The sequence below is a fragment of the Ursus arctos genome, unplaced genomic scaffold (assembly GCF_023065955.2).
Source record: "Ursus arctos isolate Adak ecotype North America unplaced genomic scaffold, UrsArc2.0 scaffold_10, whole genome shotgun sequence".
Lineage (NCBI taxonomy): Eukaryota > Metazoa > Chordata > Mammalia > Carnivora > Ursidae > Ursus > Ursus arctos.
Window position 1 is genome coordinate 63,952,687 of NW_026622764.1, and position 21,528 is coordinate 63,974,214.

At 37.7% G+C, this 21,528-nt stretch overlaps 1 protein-coding gene across 6 annotated transcripts in view; it reads right to left on the reverse strand.

Moving 5' to 3' along the window:
• The window catches only part of NBEA (neurobeachin), a 662,109-nt gene that overhangs the window by 85,763 nt on the left and 554,818 nt on the right, over positions 1–21,528 (reverse strand). For all 6 annotated transcript variants that reach the window (XM_048215508.2, XM_048215507.2, XM_048215504.2 and 3 more), the window contains one exon: positions 12,868–12,980. In XM_048215508.2, the coding sequence (XP_048071465.2) occupies positions 12,868–12,980 (113 nt within the window). The remainder of the gene's footprint in view (positions 1–12,867; positions 12,981–21,528) is intronic.

The window sequence follows — 21,528 nt, forward strand, 5'->3', positions numbered from 1 at the left end:
TTAGCCTTAATCGATCAATACCTTTCTCTTTTATGAAACTCGCAAGTTTTATCAAGTGCATATTATGGGATAGGTGTATAAAATAAACAAAAGAGGTGAAAATGAACAACAAAGATAATTTAAATAAAAAGTACTACTTGAGTAAAGGGTACTTTATGAAGCATTCAAAGAACTTGAGAGAATGTGAAAGTCTGGGCACATGGCTGGATTGATTTGAATAAATAAACAAATCAAAAATAAATGTGGATTGACTCGAGGCGCAGTCAATGCCATTAAAATAGATTACAATTTCTAAGAACAAAAAAGGTTTTCCAGAGGAATCAGAGGTCCAATTAAAGTAATATTAATAAAACTGAATTCTGGTATTTCCAAAAAAACTTGAAAATGCTCATTATGTTCACGGTATTAGGATTCTACTTATATATAAAAAATGTGAGCTCACTACTGCCAGTGCTGCCTGCTGCAAATGCTAATGGTACTATATATTTATAAAAGACACTGTTTTCACATCCATTTTCTAGACTGATTTTCCTAAATCTTGAGGTGGCCAAGGCATTCATGCTGAACCTAACTTCATGAGGAGGAGACAGGTACGTGGGTCTCTACTCTTTCCACAATACTGCGTTGCCATTTCATGGTGAAATAGGAAATTCTGATCTTGATGGCATTTTTTTCTTCTATAACTGTCTACTTAATTCCTAAACCATCACAGATCTTCAGAAATGGAATGCACCCTACAGGCCTACAAGTCCAACTCCCTCACATTATAGAGGAGGACAATGAAGAAACGTCCAATCAAGACTGCACTGCTAGTCAGAGCCTATACGTTTCACAGAACAAGCTGAAGCTTTGTGCTAGACAGAGCTGGAAGGGGGATACAGCTGATTGATCTGTTTGGCTCCTAAGTATTGCTTTTGTTATCTCAATACTCTCAACACATCTGAGCTTCTAACATATCAAAGTTATCTTGTTATCTCTCATAATAATAACCAAGGGCTTGGGAATCCTGAGAAGAGGCTTCAAGAATTCTTGTCTTTTCATTTTTTTCAGTCATGAGCTATATATGTCATCATTCTTCAAATTCTCAGGACAACATAGAAATCATACCTACATATGCTTCTGCGCTCAAGGAAATTCCCTGCCTCTCTTCTTATCTGACCAGGGAATTTCAATGCATTCTTCCCAAAGAAGCTCAAATTTCATCTGTGAAGGCCTACATGACACTTTCTGGTAATAGGTAAGTCAATAACTTTTTTTGCCCAGTAGGTGAGCCCTTCAAGGCAATGGCTTTTACTTATTTCTATGTTTACAGACACCTGATACACTACTTGGCTCTTTTTAGGTATGTAATAAATGCTGAATGAATGAAGACTGATTGATCTGATTATATAAGATTTATTTATTTATTTATTTATTGGGGAAGGGGGGGCAGAGGGAGAAGGAGAGAGAGAATCTCAAGCAGGCTCCTCACCCAGCCCTGAGCCTGAGATCATGACTTGAACCAAAATCAAGAGTTGGACACTTACCTGACTGAGCCACCTAGGCGTTCCTGATTATATAACATTCAAATTTCCATATGGAAACTTCCGACAAAAATTTTAAGCAAAATCAAAAGACAAAGTGAAAAATATTTATAGCACATATGATAAAGGGCTAGTTTCTTTAAAAAGTGAGCTCTCACAAATCAGTAAGGAACTAATGAATAATCTAGTTGACTCAATGAGCAAATGAGGTGAACAAGCAATTCACAGAAGCAATTTCCAGTATATGTAGGAAGAACAGCACCAGCTCATACAACATACTGGGCATCTATTCTCTTTCTGTTCAGCATACATTACTCCTTCTTCCTTTATGAACCACTCCTTCCTGACTCTTGGAATACCTGGTGCAGGTGGGCTGACTCCATTATCTGATCCCTGGGTGGACATGTGATCCGGAGCGGGCAATCAGCATATGCTATCCATATGGCCCCTGAGATTAGTACAGAAATGGGCAGATAATTCAAGTTATTCCAGTGAAACTCTCCTGAAGCCTCTGGGAGAGAAGGTTTCTCTTTTCTAGTGGTATTACAAAGGGATCACTGCGATAACACAGGGAAGCCTGTCTGAAAATGAAATCAATGAAGGAAAATACCAGAGATGTAGCATCCTATGACACTGGCGAGCCCTTGGGTCCAGTTTTCCCGAACTAACCAATCCCTGATTTCTCAGTTATGTGGGCCAATAAAAAATTTCTATTTTAAATTATAGCCGGTTTAAATTGATTTTCTGTTCCTTGCAGTCAAAAGTCAGAACTACATGGCAAATTTTAAAATGTCAAATAAAAACTATTTTTATTCATTAGATTGTCAAAAATTAAGTTTCACAATACTCAGTGTTGGCCAGGGTATAGCAAAACATGATATGTCATAATACCGTTGGTAGGAATATAAATTGGTATACATTTCTCATGGGGCAAACTGGTAATATTTTTTAAAATATGCACTTGCTTTTGATCCAATCATTCCACTTTGAGGAATTTATAATATGTAAAAAATCAGATACAAGGATATTTATATTTCTCACAACATTGCTTGAAATAGCAAAGCAAAACAAAGGGTCTGATTGAAAAGGTTGATTTGAACAAAATTCCAAGGTAAATTCATTCAATAAATATTGAGTGCCTACTATGTGTCCGTAATTACTCTAGACCCTACAATAAGATAATGAGGTTGTTGTTCTCATGATGTTTCGTGTGTGTGTGTGTGTGTGTGTGTGTGTGTGTGTGTCTTCAGAGGCAGAGACAGATGGAATCTAAATAAACAATTAGGTAAATGAGAAAACACCAGGGATAAGTGCTCTACTGACAATGAAAACAGAATGGGGTAGTAGCGACTGGGTGACAGGGACGGCATCTCTCAAGGAGAACCTCTAGGCAGAGGCTGACTGACCAGAGAAGCCAGTGATATGCAGTTCAGAAGTGAGAGAATTCGAGAGGGAGGAAGAGCTCGTACACAGGCTCTAAGGAGGCCTGACTGACATGTTCAGGGAACAGAAAGAAAGAGGGTGACTGAAGCACAGTAGATGAGAGGAAGGGCATAGGAGATGACGTGAGAACATAGGCCAAGTTATATCATATGGCTTCGCAGATCAGGGAAATGAAACACGTTTCATGGTAAGTGAAGGGGAGAGTCACTGAATGCTTTTAAGCAGGAGGTAAATAAGATCTGAGTTAGGCCTTAAAAAGGTAACTCCAGTAGTTTTGTGGAGAATGGATTACAGGTAATATTAAATTATTACGAGTACTAGGGTTGACAAAAGCCATCTGCATCATAGCATTATCAACATCATAGTAGTATCAATGGCTTTCTAAAAATCCTATAGTATATAAGTAATATATTTTTGCTAATTATTCAGAGAAAAAATTTTGAAGAATATACATAAAACTACAATAATAGTTGCCCTGGGGAGTGAGAGTAATGGAGATTTTTTAGTCTTCCCTAACTCCTTTTTACTGTTTGGTTAAGAATTTGGTTTATCCTGGGGCCCCTGGGCGGATCAGTCAGTTAAGCATCTGCCTTCGGCTCAGGTCATGATCAAGTCCTGCATCGGGCTCCCTGCTCAGAGGGGAGCCCACTTCTCCCTCTGCCTGCCGCTCCCCCGGTGTCATTCTCTCTCTCTCTCCCTTGCAAAATAAATAAATAAAATCTAAAAAACCCCCCAGAATTTGGTTTATCCTCTGTATAGAATGTTAGGGGCTTTTCTCAATTATATGACCCAGAAAAATCTTTCAAATACGAACATTTAAACTTTTATAAAATTTATTTTTAAATTTATTTTTCCTAGAGAGAGAGCAAGAGAGAGCGTGTGTGGGTGGGGAGTGGCAGAGGGAGAGCGAGAGAGAGAATCTTAAGCAGGCTCCATGCCCAGCACAGAGCCTGACGTGGGGCTCGATCTCAAGACCCTGAGATCATGACCTGAGAGATCAGAGGGAGAGGAAGAAGCAGATTCCCCACTGAGCAGGGAGCCTGATGCAGGGCTCAATCCCAGGACCCTGGGACCATGACCTGAGCCAAAGGCAGACCTTTAACCGACTGAGCCAACTAGGCGCCCCCAAAATGTTGTTCTCTTAAACAGATGAAGTCTCCCCTTTGCAATTTTATGCACAAAATGGTATAATCAGGTGACCTTCAGCTAATCATCATACAATTCCCACATACATCCCTAAAAAATGGAACCCAAAGTAATGAAGCACTAATAAAAACTGTTAAGATATATAATTTGCTGGCTATCTTTGAGTGCAATTCTTTTTTATATTTTTTCATAGGGTAAATAAATATGATTAATTATATTATGAGGAAAGAGAGACTTTGAGCTAAAGTTGAATTTTGATGAGCACAACTTATTAGCATATTCACAGGTATGGCAGTTCCATTAGGACAGAAGTCTTTGGAGGTACAAAATGGCTCATCCAATACATTTCTTTGCGTCCTCTGCTCCTATCACATGGCTGTTCATAGTACAGGGCACTGAGGAAAGGTGGAGGGCACCTAGAAGATGAATTAATCACTATGGTTTGGTTTTTTGTTTTGTTTGTTTGGGTTTTTTTTTAGTATATTCTACTTACCTACTATAGAGAAATACTAGGTAACAAATGAAAGGAAATGCAACCTATAAACCCAAGTGCAATTCATCATAAAGTTGTGAGGATAAAATGAGAAAACCTATGGAAGATGCTTAGCAGGATGTCTGGTTACATAATAAGAGCCTGTCAGCTATTGCCTGGTGTTGTTATCACTGTCCCAGGGTAATTCCTAAGAAAATTAGTTTTAAATACTTTAGTGAAAAGTAACCAATCTTGACATAAGAACAATGGAGGAATAATTAAATACCTTCAATCTCCAGGTGTCAGTTCTAAAAGCTTTCTAGGTATTAAGTAGTACAATGATGAGCCTATAGATTAGTTTCAAGACCGTCTCTACTGGATCTTCTGTTTCGGCTGGAAAGAAAGGTTAAAGGAGACCGAGTCTGGCCTAGGTTTGCCTTGATAGTGCTGTACTTCAGAAGTGACACCGAAGTGCCTAAGAGGGCTCCCTTTCCTTCTCCGCAGGTAGTATCCTAAGAACATACGCTACAGAAGTGCTCCTACTGTTCCCAGTTCCTTCTCTAACAGCTCAAAGTTTTCCTTTCTTTTCATACTTTCCCTCTTGCTTTCTTGCTTTCCAAGTAATCTTTCACCCAACATGGGGCTCAAACTCACAACCCCGAGATCAAGAGTCACATGCAGTGCTAGAGCCAGCCAGGCACCCCGACAGCTTAAAGTTTTCAAAGCAGGACAGGCTCTAGTATTTTTTCTCTCTCTCTGAAAGGGTAGAACAACTGGTTAAATGGGAAGGAACTAGAAAGGAGACTATACAGCACAAGCAGACAGAGCATGGGACTGGTTTGGGACTTCTGCATAAATCCTCAAAGCTCCCTGTCACCCTAACAGTGGAGATAAAAACAAACAGAAAACACCTCACTCTTTCTGGTTACCATAGTGCCTATGAACCAACTCTCTTCTCTGTCTACATTTACTTGGTTCTTCCTTTCAATTAGAAGGTAAAGAACATAATATGCCACTGGGTAACCTAAAAATGACTGTCAACCCTTCATAGTGTGGACTAGTTCTTACTGTGTTTTTATCTCCTGTACCTGGCACAATGTAGGTGTGGAATAAAAGCTTGTGTAAGGAAAGAATAAGTAAATGACTAAAATGATCAACTTAAACCCAATTTTGAAATTGGTACGTTTTTGCATTTACCCCCTTTCCAGTTGTACCCTCGGCTTGGCTTATTCCATGAGTTTAAGACAGTATCCAAATATTGCCAATCAATACTCTGTCTTAAAATAGTACCTTTCCTTCCACAATGCAATATAAGCAAGCTTAATAAAAACAGTTTTCAAGTTGGGTTCTATGTTAAGGTGACATTCAACATATATTTAGAATATTTCAAATTTGGCAGTAGTTTTTTTGGCAGATAGTACAGAATAAATTTACACATTCACATTTTTATCTTCTACCAAGTTTTATATCGTCATAGTCAGCTACTAATACACTTAATCGTTTGGCCCATTCTTCGTGCATTGTTGTTAAAACCTAAGCATTAGGGAGATTATAAACTAACCTAAATAGAATGAATTTCATTTTAGATATTGTTAACCGAAGATGAAAAAGAAAGATAAAATAACTAGAAACTTGCACCACCTTGCAGAATTGAGCATTCCCCACCTTAACAACGTACACCCTGTTCTATGTATATATAGACATTTGGCAGTAGTATCAAGGGTGGACGGCTGAAGAGTATTCACACTTCAGTGCATCCATTTGCATTATCACATTTCAAAGCCTCAAGGCATTATCACTTCCTTTTTTTAAGTGGCATAATAATTTGGGAAAATGGTTATGCTTATCATCGTCTGTCAGTCAAACAATTCCTGTGTTAACAAAATATATTTTTTCCACTCAGTGAATGGGTGTGTGTGTGATGTCTTACGCTCATGTCAATATTAGCAGGACTTGGCTTTGTGATGAAACTATTTCATTTATCAGAGGGCATGACTGGGAAATAGGAAAATTCCATTTACACTTTAATGAGCAGAGGCTGGGCTTCACGTCAAAGTCATGTAACCACTGTAATTTAAGAGCAAAGTTCATATGAGTATATGTAAATAACAGAAGCACCGGCGTGTATCATGTTTTAAGATAGATTTCACCACGAGGTCACATCTCCATAAGGAAAATCTGGATACATGAGGGAAAAATTGTCTACACCCACTGCTGGCTGAGTATTGAAGAGATAAGTCGATGACAGATTGTTTCATTTGCTGTCCATCACGCCAAACGATAAACATAACCTCTAACCTGTACACGTAATAAATGAAACTTGAAACTATGAGGTCTAATCAAATGAGGGGTCCAATAAATTTTACTGATAAAGAACTTTGTTTCTGGGCTCTTCGTTCACTGAAGTGGGTTAAAGAAAGAATATGAATATTATGAATATAATAAAATACTTCAGTCTAAATAAATGTGCCTCTCGAGTTTCAATAAATATTTAACTTCAGCATCTTGATGTTTATGGTTCTGATAAGTTGACAATTTAAAGAGAGGCAAAAGCAATTACTTACTGCAGGAAAATCTGACTTTACATTTTATTAAAAGGTATTGCTTTTTATTTTATTAGAACAAAATTAAATCAAGCAATCTTCCCCTATGTTTTTTTCTATCGTACCAAAGACAGTGAACCCTCAGCTGACAGTCAGGGAAACGTGCTTTGTAGCTACCCGTCACTGAATGCCACTAGAGAGCCAGGCACCAGGTGCCTTTCCTACTTTAGCGCCTTTAATTCCTTCAGCAAGCGTGTTACGTACGTACTCCTGCGCTCAGGTTAAAGAAGAGGAGAGAGAAGCTCAGGGAGCTGAGGAATTCGTTGGAGAGGGGCTCTCTGAGAAAATAAACCCAGGACTACGAACATAAAAGGAGGGTCAAGGTATACGAAGCCCCTGAAACTTGAGCGGCTTTGAAGTTCAAGCTTCATTAGCTTTATGGCAAATTTATCTCTGATCCTCCCGAATGTTCATATATTAAACTTGTATGTATGTAATAAAAAGCTACCGCCTGTTGGCTGTTTTTCCCTCCTAGCCAGTGACTGTTCCTTGAGGGTCAGGACTATATTTTAAAGTCTTCTTAGCACCTTGCAAAGCTTCTTTTATGAAGTAGCTATGTGCATATAAACCTGTAATTTATTTGCTATTCTCTAGATTATAGAAATCAGAAAGAAGAAACTCTCAGATACACTGTATTTTTCACTTTATAACAGAGCGGTTTGCCGACCACAACTCAGTCCCTTTTCTTTAGGGAACAGAAATCCAAATTTCCTTTGGTCAACTTTCAGGTGTCTTGTGTGATCCTGACTCTACCTTTGGCTCCAAACGTGAAATGACTGGCTTATCTCATCTCCAGGGAACATATTCTACCCCTGTTAAGCAGCACCAAGTACACACAAGAAGACATTTTTGTGATTTCTAGGAAAGAAAAGTTTTTCTGTCTTCCATGAGCATGACTTTGGTGAGATGCTCTCTCTTCCTTTGGGTTGTATGATGTGAGATCTGGAACTGAGGCACCTGTTTTACTACTATATTGCACAAAAAGTTCTAACTGACAACAGAATTTCATGAAGCCAGTGTAATGTGGGGGTAGAAAGATGAAAATTTTCTGATTTTTTTGGATTGTGTATTTTATTTATTGTATATTTCATAGCTTCTTAATTTTTTAATACTTTTTTATCCTTTAGAACATAGGGGCACCTGGGTGGCACAGCGGTTAAAGCGTCTGCCTTCGGCTCAGGGCGTGATCCCGGCGTTACGGGATCGAGTCCCACGTCAGGCTCCTCCACTATGAACCTGCTTCTTCCTCTCCCACTCGCCCTGCTTGTGTTCCCTCTCTCGCTGGCTGTCTCTATCTCTGTCAAATAAATAAATAAAATCTTTAAAAAAAAAACATAAAAATTATTTGGGCCTTCAAATGTTGTTTACTAAACAACAAATTCTAGAATTACTCACTACTAGAAGTTAGTCCATGGGTCTCAATCTTTGTTTAGGAACAACTTCTTTTGCTCTTAGAGATCTTTTAGAAGGTTCCTGGTTAATAATATCATTCGGATATTCAAATTCTTGTTGAGCTTTTGAAGATTAACAAACTCTCTATTAAAAATTTCATTTGTAGTATTGATTATACCTATAAGAATTTCATGTGCTTCTTAGTGGTCATCTCATTGGAATAATATTTCACTCTTAGTAGTTTGTCCTTCCACTTATATTATTATACTTCAAATCTCATTTTCCTATTAGGTGTATAATATGATATATTTTCATACATTAAAATCTTGTTTATTAATGATTTTTATACAGGATAGTTTTGGGTTTCTAGCCCATTTGTAATAAGTTCCTATTAAGAAATTCAACGAAGCATGGGAACAATGCAAGAGTAATTTATTAACACATCAGGAGGCTTTAATTTGCTAACATTTTCCTATCATGTTAGTCTGACAGAATATAAAGAACAAATTACTAAAGCATGGAACATAGCAGAGCTGAAAAAAAAAGCTATCTATCTTTTAAGAGCACATGGGTTCAAATGTTCATAACAGGAAGGACTCCATGCTCGCGAAAGTATATTTAGTATTCCCATTGCCTTGTCTGTTTACCCCTTCTACTTATTTAACATTATATAAAATCAGGAGAGCACATGTGAGTTACAAAGGGAAATGTTCTGCCAAAAGCAACACAGATTAAATGGATCAGCATTAAAAACCTGAAAATGTTTACATATTCCAGTTACTCTAGAAACAGTGATTTCCTCATTTAGTTTATGTCATCTTTTCTATATGGATAAACTAAAAATCTATAATTATTAGCAAATATTTTACCTATGCCTTCTCTTATCCATATGAATCACACTGAAGGCTATATCTTCTTTGGTTGGGACAGTGTTGCAAGAACATCGGAGTCCCATGTCTTCGAGGAGTTAAGTGCGAAAATTTCCATTTTAGTACAGTCCCCACTATACTGACTGTCAGATATGCTGGCCACGTATTTCTGGTAATGACTTGAGTTTTCACCTCAGCTCTGGACTGGACTCTTCCCAAGAAGGGCAGTGACTATGTCTGTTTTATTAACTCCTCTACACCCTTTCAGCTAGTACAAGTGCTTGACATATAGGAAGTGTGTGATAAACATTTGTTGACTGAAAGGATGAACAAATAAACAGAGGAAGTAAAGGAAACTTAATTGAGAAGCTTCCTATCACCACATTATTCTAGTTGATTTCAAAGAAAAAGGCCTTCCTTCCCTGTTTTTAAAATAATCTAAAAAAAAAAATCTAAAATAGCCATAGTGGCAGTCAGCTCTTGAGGTTTTAATACTGTGTATCATGGTACTTGCAAATCTACGACAAATTGTATCTATGTGTACTTTATAGTGACCAGTACATAACAGTCATTTGAATAATGTTAAATAAAACATACACAGATGAGATTATGTTAAAGAACTAGTTTGACAGTTTTCATCCTCACACTGATGAATAAGTTTGGTTTTGTTTTATACCCAAAGATTATACTGCACCCTTGGCAAGTCATGTCAAAAACACATACCTTCAAACATTAAAACTCTAATATGAATGTAACAGTATATATTTGTCATCAATATTTGAAAGACAATTGAAAATACATGACCTCTATCAATGATTTACATCATCTTTAAACCTACAGTATCAGCTGATATTGTTTGCTAAGTGCTATCCAAAGTTCTTTACACTTATTTTTTTTTAGTTCTTTATATTTATTAACTCATCAAATCCTCACAACAAACCTATTACTATCATCCCTATTTTACAGGTGAAGAAACTGAGGCAAAGAGAAAATTAACCTTGTTTAAGACCTGAAGCCAGTAAGTGGCACAATTAGGATTTGAACCCAGGCCATCTAGCTCTGTAGTTCTCATTCCTAAACACTACTTACCGACTCTCATGTAGTCCTCTCTATATAATATCGGACCTTATTATTTAATTTTGTAGAGATTAGTTTTATGATTCAGATACTTTATAACTAGATTTGCTCCTGGAGGGCAGGCCTCATGAATTACAACGCTTCCATCTACCTGGGACCTGAATAATTACTTGTCCATGGTAAATGATGCAAGATTTTTTGTTCAGTTCATTTGAACTGGAAAAATTACTATATTTGAAACCATATTGGAACTCGGTTGCTAGTACTTTGTATTCTCCCAGATGTGGGACTCTCAGTAAGGTGTTGGCTAACTGACCTCTTAGGTCCCTTTCATACCCATAATATCGTAACTAAAATTAGCAATGAGGTAGCAATGGAGATTTGATAAGGAAGTCACATTAAATCACAGAACTAGAGAATGAATGACAGATAAGAATATGCAAATATTAGTACACAGGCTTCAAATACGGGCTAAGAAATATTCCATGTGTAATAATGAGAGCTAATAATCACGAGGTGCTTCAATGTGCCAAGAACCATGTCACATTCTTTAAATGCACATGTCATTTGATCTTTGCAACTGTGGGGCTTAGGATAGTAGTGCTCTTCTCCTATTACAAATGTGAAAACCCAGGCTAAGGGAAAGTGACTACAGGTCACACAGCGAGTAAGCAGTGGAATACAAAACTTCAACTTAGGTAGGTCTAGTTTTCAAAGGTAAGAAAGCAGGCAAGAGAAGGTGTGCTGAGTTAAAAACCATCCGTGGAGGTCCCTTAAAAAGTTAAAAATTGAGCTACCCTATGACCCAGCCATTGCACTACTGGGTGTTTACCCCAAAGATACAGACGTAGTGAAGAGAAGGGCCATATGCACCCCAATGTTCATAGCAGCATTGTCCACAATAGCTAAATCGTGGAAGGAACTGAGATGCCCTTCAACAGACGACTGGATTAAGAAGTTGTGGTCCATATATACAATGGAATATTACTCAGCTATCAGAAAGAACGAGTTCTCAACATTTGCAGCAACATGGACGGCACTGGAGGAGATAATGCTAAGTGAAATAAGTCAAGCAGAGAAAGACAATTATCATATGGTTTCTCTCATCTATGGAACATAAGAACTAGGAAGATCGGTAGGGGAAGAAAGGGATAAAGAAAGGGGGGTAATCAGAAGGGGGAATGAAGCATGAGAGACTATGGACTCTGAGAAACAAATTGAGGGCTTCAGAGGGGAGGGGGGTGGGGGAATGGGATAGGCTGGTGATGGGTAGTAAGGAGGGCACGTATTGCATGGTGCACTGGGTGTTATACGCAACTAATGAATCATCGAACTTTACATCAGAAACCAGGGATGTACTGTATGGTGACTAACATAATATAATAAAAAAAATTAAAATAAAAAAAATCTGTGGGATCACTTTTAATTGGCTGCAATGCTTATGCTACCCTGGCTCATGAGCTCCTCAGCCCTCCCGCCACCCAAACCAAACATACACATATATGCCTTATAACCTGGTGTGGATTGCTCAAGCGGGCCACCAAGTATTATAGAAAACAGAGCGAAATTCAGAGTGAATGGGGGCTGAGGCTTAAAATGGCTAAAGTATACATACACAACTTAACAGTCTGGCTCTGACATCAGCTTAGCCTATAGAGAAGCTTTTTGGGCTTTGTTCCTAGTCCTTTACTGCACTTCCAATAACTGAGTATCCCACTTATGTTTCCTCTGGACAAATGAGGTGAACTAACCACAAATTCGCTTTTTATTCTTATCCCCCATTATGTATTTTTTCTTGCCATTTTTGGGCCAAATCGTCTCTCTTCTATTTCAGCAGGTCCTTGATAAATTATTGTGCCCTACTTTCTTTTCACTACGATGCCCCCCTACGTAGTGTGTGTGTGTGTGTGTGTGTGTGTGTGCGTGTGCGTGCGCGCTATGGTCAAGATTACGTGTCTTATCACCTAAGAAATATATCACAGAAATAATGTGCAACCATACTTTGTTCTAATTTCAGGTTTTTCTATCTTGACCTTTAAAACCAAGGATATATGAGCAACCTCCCCTTACATCTGCTCTTTCTCAAATATGTATTGCATTTTGCCTATGCTAATACTAATTTATCTTCTTGTAGCATAATACCTATAGTAAGAATTGATGAGATTTAGACGTTGACCACAAAAGGAGAGGACCCAGGTTTACTTTCTTACAAACATTAATTGGATGGAGATATATATATATATATATCTTGCACATATTGTGTGTATATACATATACCTGGTAGAAAAGTTTTTAGAATAAAGTTTATGAAGAAAATTGACTTCTATATATTTGAAAGTTACCTTTGATAGGTCCCTGAAGTTTCCTGGAAGAGTCAAGTCCAATTCTTCTGATTCATAGTTTGTTAATACCCATGGAAACACGGGATATTGGTTCAGGTCATTATATGTCCGTCCTAGTAATGAAAACAAGAAATGAAAATCTGTATATGCATTAATTGCTTATGAAATTGTTCTTGTTCTCATATAAGGAAACTATTTCAGAATAGAGTAACTCGTTTATTGAACTCTGTCTTTGTTTAATCAAAAACACTCTAACAACAATGTATTTCAAGTGAATTTACTCAATAATAAGACATGAGTAACTAGAATTACTTTCTAGAATATAAGCGTGTGGTAGAGACTGAGAGCCTTTTATCATAATTCATTTCTCTTTATGGGCTAGACCATATTTCTCAACCTTCTTTACAAGCAGCTATGGGCATGGTACTCGGTTCTAACTGACAGAACCTGAGCAGAAGTGTATGTCCCACATCCAGCCCTGACCCACTGCAACCTGCCACATGGGTGCCTCCAATCTCCGTCACTTTTCTGCTGGCTCTGATGAAGATATTACCAGCACCTGAAAAGCAGGGCTTTGTTGGTGAAGATCCCCGAAAGTGATCATGGATGAGGGATCCTGCCGACCTGTACACTTGCAGGTTATGTGATGGTATTCTACTGCAATGATTATATAGCTAGAAATTACATTGCCAGTGTACTGAATGCTATACTGAGCTTATATCAAGAATTACGAATACAAGAATAACTTGAGAATGTACGAGTTAACAGAGGTCCTCTGAAGCCAGTATGAAAAAGTTCAGAGGCAGATGTCTCACACATTGTTTTCACTCCTTTAGGTGCATGCGTTTTCTTTTTGTATTATGTTGTTTCACTTTAGTGGAGAGCTGCGGCCCCTTAGGTTGGGTTTGTGGTTTATTTTCTGATAGAATGATTTAAGAGGCTCAGGTGGGCTATGGAAGCACAGTGGGAAGGTAAAAAGTTTAGGGAACGCACAGCACTGGCTCACCCTCATAAACTGGTACTGAAGTAACATAGGAGCAGATGAAATTAAGAGAATCACTATCCTGTTGGACAAATCTTGTTGGGACAAGATTTTTTTTTTTTTTCCAAACCTATGTTATAATCTGATCATGGGTAACTTCCTAATTTCCATTTGAATTCATACAAAAGAGCAATTTCCCCAGTATTCAGTGATACGGATTTCATCTAGAATGCTTTAGTGCACACATCACACAGAGCATAACAGTAACATAGATATGCACGCATACATGATCTCGTTTGGCGTCAAGAATTGTCATTAAGTGATACCTATTTTTTGTAGCAATTGGTAAATGTGGTTGTGAAGTAGGAAAAAACCAACCATGATCCAAGGGAGAACTAAATCTGCTATTACCAGTATCAGATCAAATTCATTCATTCATTTCATAAACATCTTACCAGGTGGCTATTTTATCTGTTAATGATACGAATCTCCGCATCAACAGAATCACATATTGCTGCATCATCACAACAGATTGATATATTGCTTTAAATATGTAAATTGATGGAGGTAACAGATAGAAAGCAGGATGTTGCTTCCACGTTCCACTTCCTGGACTGAGGCGAGAGGCAGGTTAGGTTCCCCTTTGTTCTCCCCCTACAGCGCTCACACGAACGCGGGTTGCCGCTAATACACATCGCTGTTTACGTGTCTGCTTCTCCATCACTCTGTAAACACGTGAATGTAGAGTCTAGGGCTCTGTTTCGTTTTTAATCTCAAACATACCGTCTGCCAATAAAAGTTTGGAAGGAATGAATACAGAGGTGATAAAAATGGGATAAGATGAACCAAATTTTAGGTGAACAAATAGCCAGGTGAGAAAAGGAATTAAGATTGCAGGATAGTCTCTTTGGCGGATGAGGACTACCTGGGGCAGAGTAGTATACATGAGAGAGAACGACACTGTGAGCATGCGTGTTAAGCTCGAAGGCAGTGTCTGCGGCCAGACGGCTCAGCCAACGAATGCACCTGTTTTATGTTCATAAGTCGACTGTGAAGAATCAGACTGATAAGAATTAACACAAATTCGGAACCTTTATTAACATCTCGTGCACAAGAATGTTCCGCTAAAGCAGTATCACTGTAAAGCACCATGTGTAAAATTCTAAAATTTGAAATGTGTTACTGACAGCTCACGTATTATGTCAGCCTAGGACACCTGATGACTCTCAGTATTTTTTCTATATATGTATATACACAGAGTCCAATTGCCTAGGCAGAGGTATTTCTGGGATTCAAAGTGGGCTTGTGGCATATTTAGGGCTCTGTCATTTTCTGGGTTACCGTTCTACTTAAAAATCTGTAGGTTTCAATGAAAAATAGGTCTTCCAGTAAATAAGTGTATTTTTCTAGAATGATGTTGCTGTTATTCCTGTAACATATATTTATATTTATATTACTTATATAAATAAAATAGCTGAAAATTAGATACCATAATTGTTTTTAAATTTTCTGATAAGGTTTTATTCCATATATACTAAGGAAAAGAACTGTCAAAATAAAATAAATAAGCCAATTTATATTGACTTAGTACTTAAATGTATCATATAAATACAAACAGCATAAAAATAGACACTACATTTGAAGACATCAGCCTTTTAACAGAAATGATTTTCTAATATAGGAAATAATATAATGGCATTTCTGGAAAACATGCAAAGGAAGAAACCATCGTCTTTAAAACACACACACACACAAAATTGATGACAAGAGTTACAGCTTATGGCAACTGCTCTGTCCTTCGTTTTTTGTAATTCATTTCTAATAATCAATGGAAGGTTCCTTCAACATAAATCCTAACAAAAATTTAGCAACTTTTAAATTACTAAAGCTGATAGCATCATTTAAATCCTAATAAATACAAGAAATTTTATAAATCAGTGTACTTACATAGAGTCAAACCTCTTTCAATAAAAATGTTCATATAAAAGCCTTACTCTATGGATAGTCAATATACATTTTTTATTTAAATTATAAATGCACAATATCTTTAAAAATCACATGGATGAGAAAGTATAAGTAAATGGTACTTTGGGATTTTTCATTCCTGAATTAGGATTGTTACTTAATTATTTTACTGAACATCTTTGTGAAACGAACAAAAAAAAAATGACTGTTTACTAAATTAGCGAAAGAAGTGAACTATTTCCAAAGTAAAACCTGTTACTTAGAGGTACCTATTTATCAACTGTTCTGTTCTGTTTTTTTGTTTTTTATGTTTCGTGGTTTTTTTTTTTTTTTTCTTTTAGGATAATTGAGAAGTTTAGTAAATAACCTTGTGCTGTAATTGGTTGGGTTCTTTCCTTTTCCAGCAGTGGTAAGGGATTTTTTTTTTTTTTTACTAACTATGCTTATAAGGTTTTATCTTAGAAGATGAATATTAAATATTGCAAGCCTATGACACTAATCTACTCAAACAATAAAAGTGAAGCACAGTAAATGAGATCTCAGAAACCCTGGATATGTTTCTTCATTTAAAAAAAAACTTTTTAATTAAACCATCCAATTTAATGTTTTTATATGGCACTTTAGTTTTGAAGGTAAAGTGATCTAGAGACAGCTGACAAAGAAATTATAACTGCAATTCCTTGGTGAAAATGTTAATGACAGCAAAATATTGTTTAATTAGATGATTGCAGCATCTGGATTAACACTCTTTAAGAGCGATGTTCCTGTGCTTGTCTGCTTCTTCACACTTTACAGACATTTTGTCATCTCTAGGTCATTAGGAAAGAATTTTTAATGATTTTTCTAGAAGCAAGCAGTTCAAGTTACATCTAATTAGATGACAATAATAAGCCCAACACATGCAGTAGCTAAATATATACATAATTAACCAGGGAGGGCTTGTACATCACAGAGTAAAAAAGTGGAAAATGCTAAACAGGAGAAAAAGGTTGGGGTTGGGGAAGTTGTGCTGAATTCATTAGCTGATCATATGAAACACAACTCGAAAACCTTTAAAAAATTCTCAGACCTAACGGAATCATTTACACAAAGCTATGTTAGCAATCACTCTGCTATTTTCTTAAATGCAAGAATGCCAGATTTTAACGTCTTGTTCATGGTAGTATCTAATAAGGTATAAAATGAGGCATAGGTTGTATCTTCCAGAACACAATGAACAGAAATCGGGTCAAAGCCAGGAATTAGAGGTTGAAACCACATTTTTATTTGAACTCTAAGCATCATTAAAATTCTTCCACATGTAAAAAAAAAAGAAAAAAAATTCTTCTACATAAATCTTCCAAAACTTAAGTTCTTTGAAAATAAAAAAAGCATGTTTCAAAAATAGTTACATAAATTATACCAGAGTCCTGAGCTAGACTTTCAAGCAGTTTTAAAAATCATGTCTTCCAAGAATATTTAGTGGAATCAAAACAGAAGAAACTGGACCTGTATGTGTATCAGGTTCCCAGCGAGACAGCACACACGGAAAAAGAAAAAGGAGAAAAACTACCAACATTGTTAAATGTGATGGATATACTGCCAGGCTTACGAGTGAGTTAATTTTTTAATTACTCTTTCCCATATTTCCAATTTTTTAAAATGAGTGTTTATTAAATTTATAAGTAGAACAAACCATAGGACATGAAACACGTGTGGGCTTTTAGGTGTCTTTTAGAAACAGGATGTTTTCTGAAGTTTTGATAAAATTCTTTTACCATGTAAAGTTTTTTTTTTTACAAAACTCACCTCTATATAATAAAATGTGTATTTATATGCAATTACGCATATATACATATATCACATGAGGGTCTAAAAAAAATCTAATACTGCATTAATACTAAGACACTGGTGCTATATGCTTTATACAGAGTCTCATTTTTAAAAGCATCCAGAAAGGAGAACAGCAAAATTGGCCAATTATGACAGACCTCAAAAAAATGGAGAACAACAAATGGGGCATAAATGTACTTTGTATTTCAGGTCAAAATAATATTTTGGAGAAAAAAGGTAAGTCTGAGAGTGTAAGACAGGAACCAAAATGGTTTTTTTACAGAAAATGTAGCTTTACTAAGTCACATTAGCCTGTATTTTTAAGAATGGGAAGCCAAGAAAGATTGTTTCATCTTTCCAGATTCTCATTCTGTAACCCTTCTCTTTAATCAAGGAAATGTAAAGAATATCTCATCTAGCAATTCTAGTAAATTCACATAATAGATCACACAATCAAGCAAAACACTAGCAAAGCCTAAGTATTAAATCAGTTCAATCTGAGGGGTATTTACTTGGCAAAACTTTTTTTTTTTTTCCTGTAGCGATCTCGTAATCTCATTAGAAAGATGAAATACAGACATAAAATGCTAAGGCCACATTACCATAAGTGCCAACACGTGTGATACAGACAGCTGAAGACAGCGCCACTGAAGGTGTGAGTGCTACAGAAGATTAATACGATTATCTTTAGGTATGTCTTTTAAAGAATATCAACGTAGAGCTGTGGTTCTCAAGGGGCAGACCCTAGACCAGTGGCTCAGCATCACCCGGGGATTTGTTAGAAATGCAAATTTGAGTCCCACCTTCAATCTACTGAGTCAGAACCTGTGGGGATGGGGCCCAACGATCCATGTTGGAGCAAGCCCCCCAAGTGATTCTGGGAAGCACGAGTATCCTGGACGCTAGGTTGGTGGCCATGTTGCGATACTGTGGCTGGTGGTAGGTACTCAGCTAAGTTCCTCCCCAGGAGTCACCACTGTTGGAGGAAAGCCCTCTGGCCCAACGTCTGGTCTCCTTCCCAGGAGCCTGCTCTAGTGACAGCAGTGTGGAGGAGGTAACGAAGGCCTGGCCCCCTTGCTTCAAGGCAAGACACCTTCGAAGGCTTGTCCTAGCTCCTGGCTCCCTGTGGCACCTGCTGAGGCCTTTGCTACACCACCTTGGGGTTCAGTTTCTCTTTAGTGAAGCTTCTCTATGAAACCATCACCTAAATCTTCAATGCTGGTGCTCAATACAAGATAGCACTCCTACTTACAGCTTCAGAATGATGGCCAGGGAAGAATTAGCAGGAATATATCCGGGAAGAGTACCTCAGGACATTTACATTCATGACTATTTTCAACTGTCCTTCTAATTCTGTATAAAGGTTCATGTTGCCTGGATCATCATTATTGTAGACAAAATCCTTGAGGAGCTAACTCAAAGCCCACCTTTTCCACAGGCTTCCCTTGAGTAGATTGGCTCATCCTCATCTTCCACTTCTGTAAACTTTTAGGACTGTTAATGGCACGTAACTGCATGCCCTCTTGTATGTTCTAAATGTCTTTATATGCAAATATTGTGCTGATAATTAGGTCTTAAATGTCTAGGGCAATGGTGCTCAAACTGCGCATGCATCAAAACCACCTAGAAGGCTTGCTGAAGTGCACATTGTGGGCCCCACTCCCGGGATTTCTGATTCAGCAGGTTTGAGGAGTCGTCTGAGGATATACACCTCTAATAGAGTCCCAAGTGACACTGATACTGCCAGTCAGGGGGCCACACTTGTCAACCACTGAACACGCGGTGTTCCCATCACAGTGATTTCTACTTTTTCTGTAATGACACTGTATATGGAGTCATGCAGCTCTCTCTCTCTCTCTCTCTCATTCTCTTTTTGCCATACCTGCTGTCACTACTCTAATCCAGCTCTTCACCCCACGTCTTCTTTTCTCTTGGAATGCCTTCTGTTTACTTTCTAGTGAATTCTTTCTCATATTACAATTTCCAATTTAAGTGTTACCTATGAGAAGCTTTTCCTGATCTCTTAGTTATAAGTAATGTTGTTTAGATCTGTGACTCCAAACGGCTTTGCATATCCTCCCGTTCTAACAATGATCACTTTCTCCTGGAACTGCTGGTGTGCATGGTGTTTTGCTGACTACACTATGATCTCTTCAAAGGCAGAAACCATACTTTCGTTTTCTCTGCAGTGTCAGCACCAGAGTGTGTGTTCAGTAACTATTTACTAAAAAACTGAACAAATTGACTTCCTATCTGGAGACCTGTCAAACTCTCCTATCAACAGCTCTCCCCAACTTTAGGCTATCTCATTTCTGATTCAGGCCATACATCGTTACCAGTTTAATTTTCCTAAAACTCCACATTGCATTTCCTTCTACTCCAAAATCACACTGACTCCTAAGAGTCTAAGATCAGGCTCTTTATAATCTGGCTCTTACCGATAGCTCCAATATTATCTCCTCTTATTCGCTGTTCCAGCCAAGATATGCTACTCATGTCTACTGAAAACATCCCATATCCGACTGGCAGAAATTTGTAAAGCTCTGCTCTTTTTCCGCTCCCCAGACAAACACATATTTAAAACTCCTCCACTCTGCTTAGCTCTCACAGCATTCATTATTTACAGCTCTTATTCAGCACTTAATATCAGCTCTTAAAATGCTCTCTTATTTATGTATAGTTCATTTACCCATCCAGTTGTAAGTGCTGTGTTCCTAGTCCCAATTTTATACTTCTTTTTATCCCACTGTTTACAACAGACAGATTTTAATGTTTAGTTACAATCACTGTAAAGGAAAAGCCCAATAAATTCTTTTATTTATTTATTTTTAAAGATTTTATTTATTTATTCGACAGAGATAGAGACAGCAGCGAGAGAGGGAACACAAGCAGGGGGAGTGGGAGAGGAAGAAGCAGGCTCATAGTGGAAGAGCCTGATGTGGGGCTCGATCCCGTAACGCCGGGATCACGCCCTGAGCCGAAGGCAGACGCTTAACCGCTGTGCCACCCAGGCGCCCCCCAATAAATTCTTTTTAAAAAAAGCCAGTGGCCTCTATCTTCTTTATGTCATCAAATAAAACAGACCACAATGATTCAAAAGAGAGTAGAATGGCACTTAAATATCCCTTATGACCTGCATGCTCTGGCCCAGAAACCCAAAGACTGTCTCAATCAGGAAAAAAAACTGTCTGTGTTGCTCAGGTGTAGCTTTCAGAAGGGATCACAACGTCATCTCCATCCAGACTGCAATCTTTCTAAGCTTGCCAGAGAAAGAAACTCCCAGAAAGCAACAGGCATGCAGGGGGCAGTGGTTATAGGTGGTCCTGTACCATACTGCGGGAAGTATCTGACATCACTAAAATGTAGTGCAGAAGGATGGACACCAGCAAAGTCCTTTATAACAATGAACTAGACCACATTCTAACCAGAAAGACAGCAAGAATCCCATCTTAGAATAGCAGAACAGCTTATTAGGAATGCCGGCTTGACTGGAAACTGAGTTGTGAGTGAGGTTTAGCCCCTCGTCTTCCAGTTTTACATACAACAGCTCCAAGTAGCTGGTACAGCCAAGGACAAAATCATACGCCCACCTACGACATACGGTAGACAATGATTACTGATAGATTTCTCAAGGATAACACAAAAGCCTAACACACTGAATATGTGAAAATACTGCAGAAGACTGGAAAGAACAAACACCATCCTAAAAATCAGGTAAAGATCCACGTAGCTGAAAGTAATAAACTGCGTTAGCAAGAAGAAAATTTTAATGGCGTCTGACATTCTTCATAATATGCAAAATATATGGACCCCAAAAAATAAGAGTTCAGGAAGAATACGGATTCTGGGTAGTAAATCATATTGACAGAGATAGGCAATGAATAAGGAGTAAATTGAGTTAA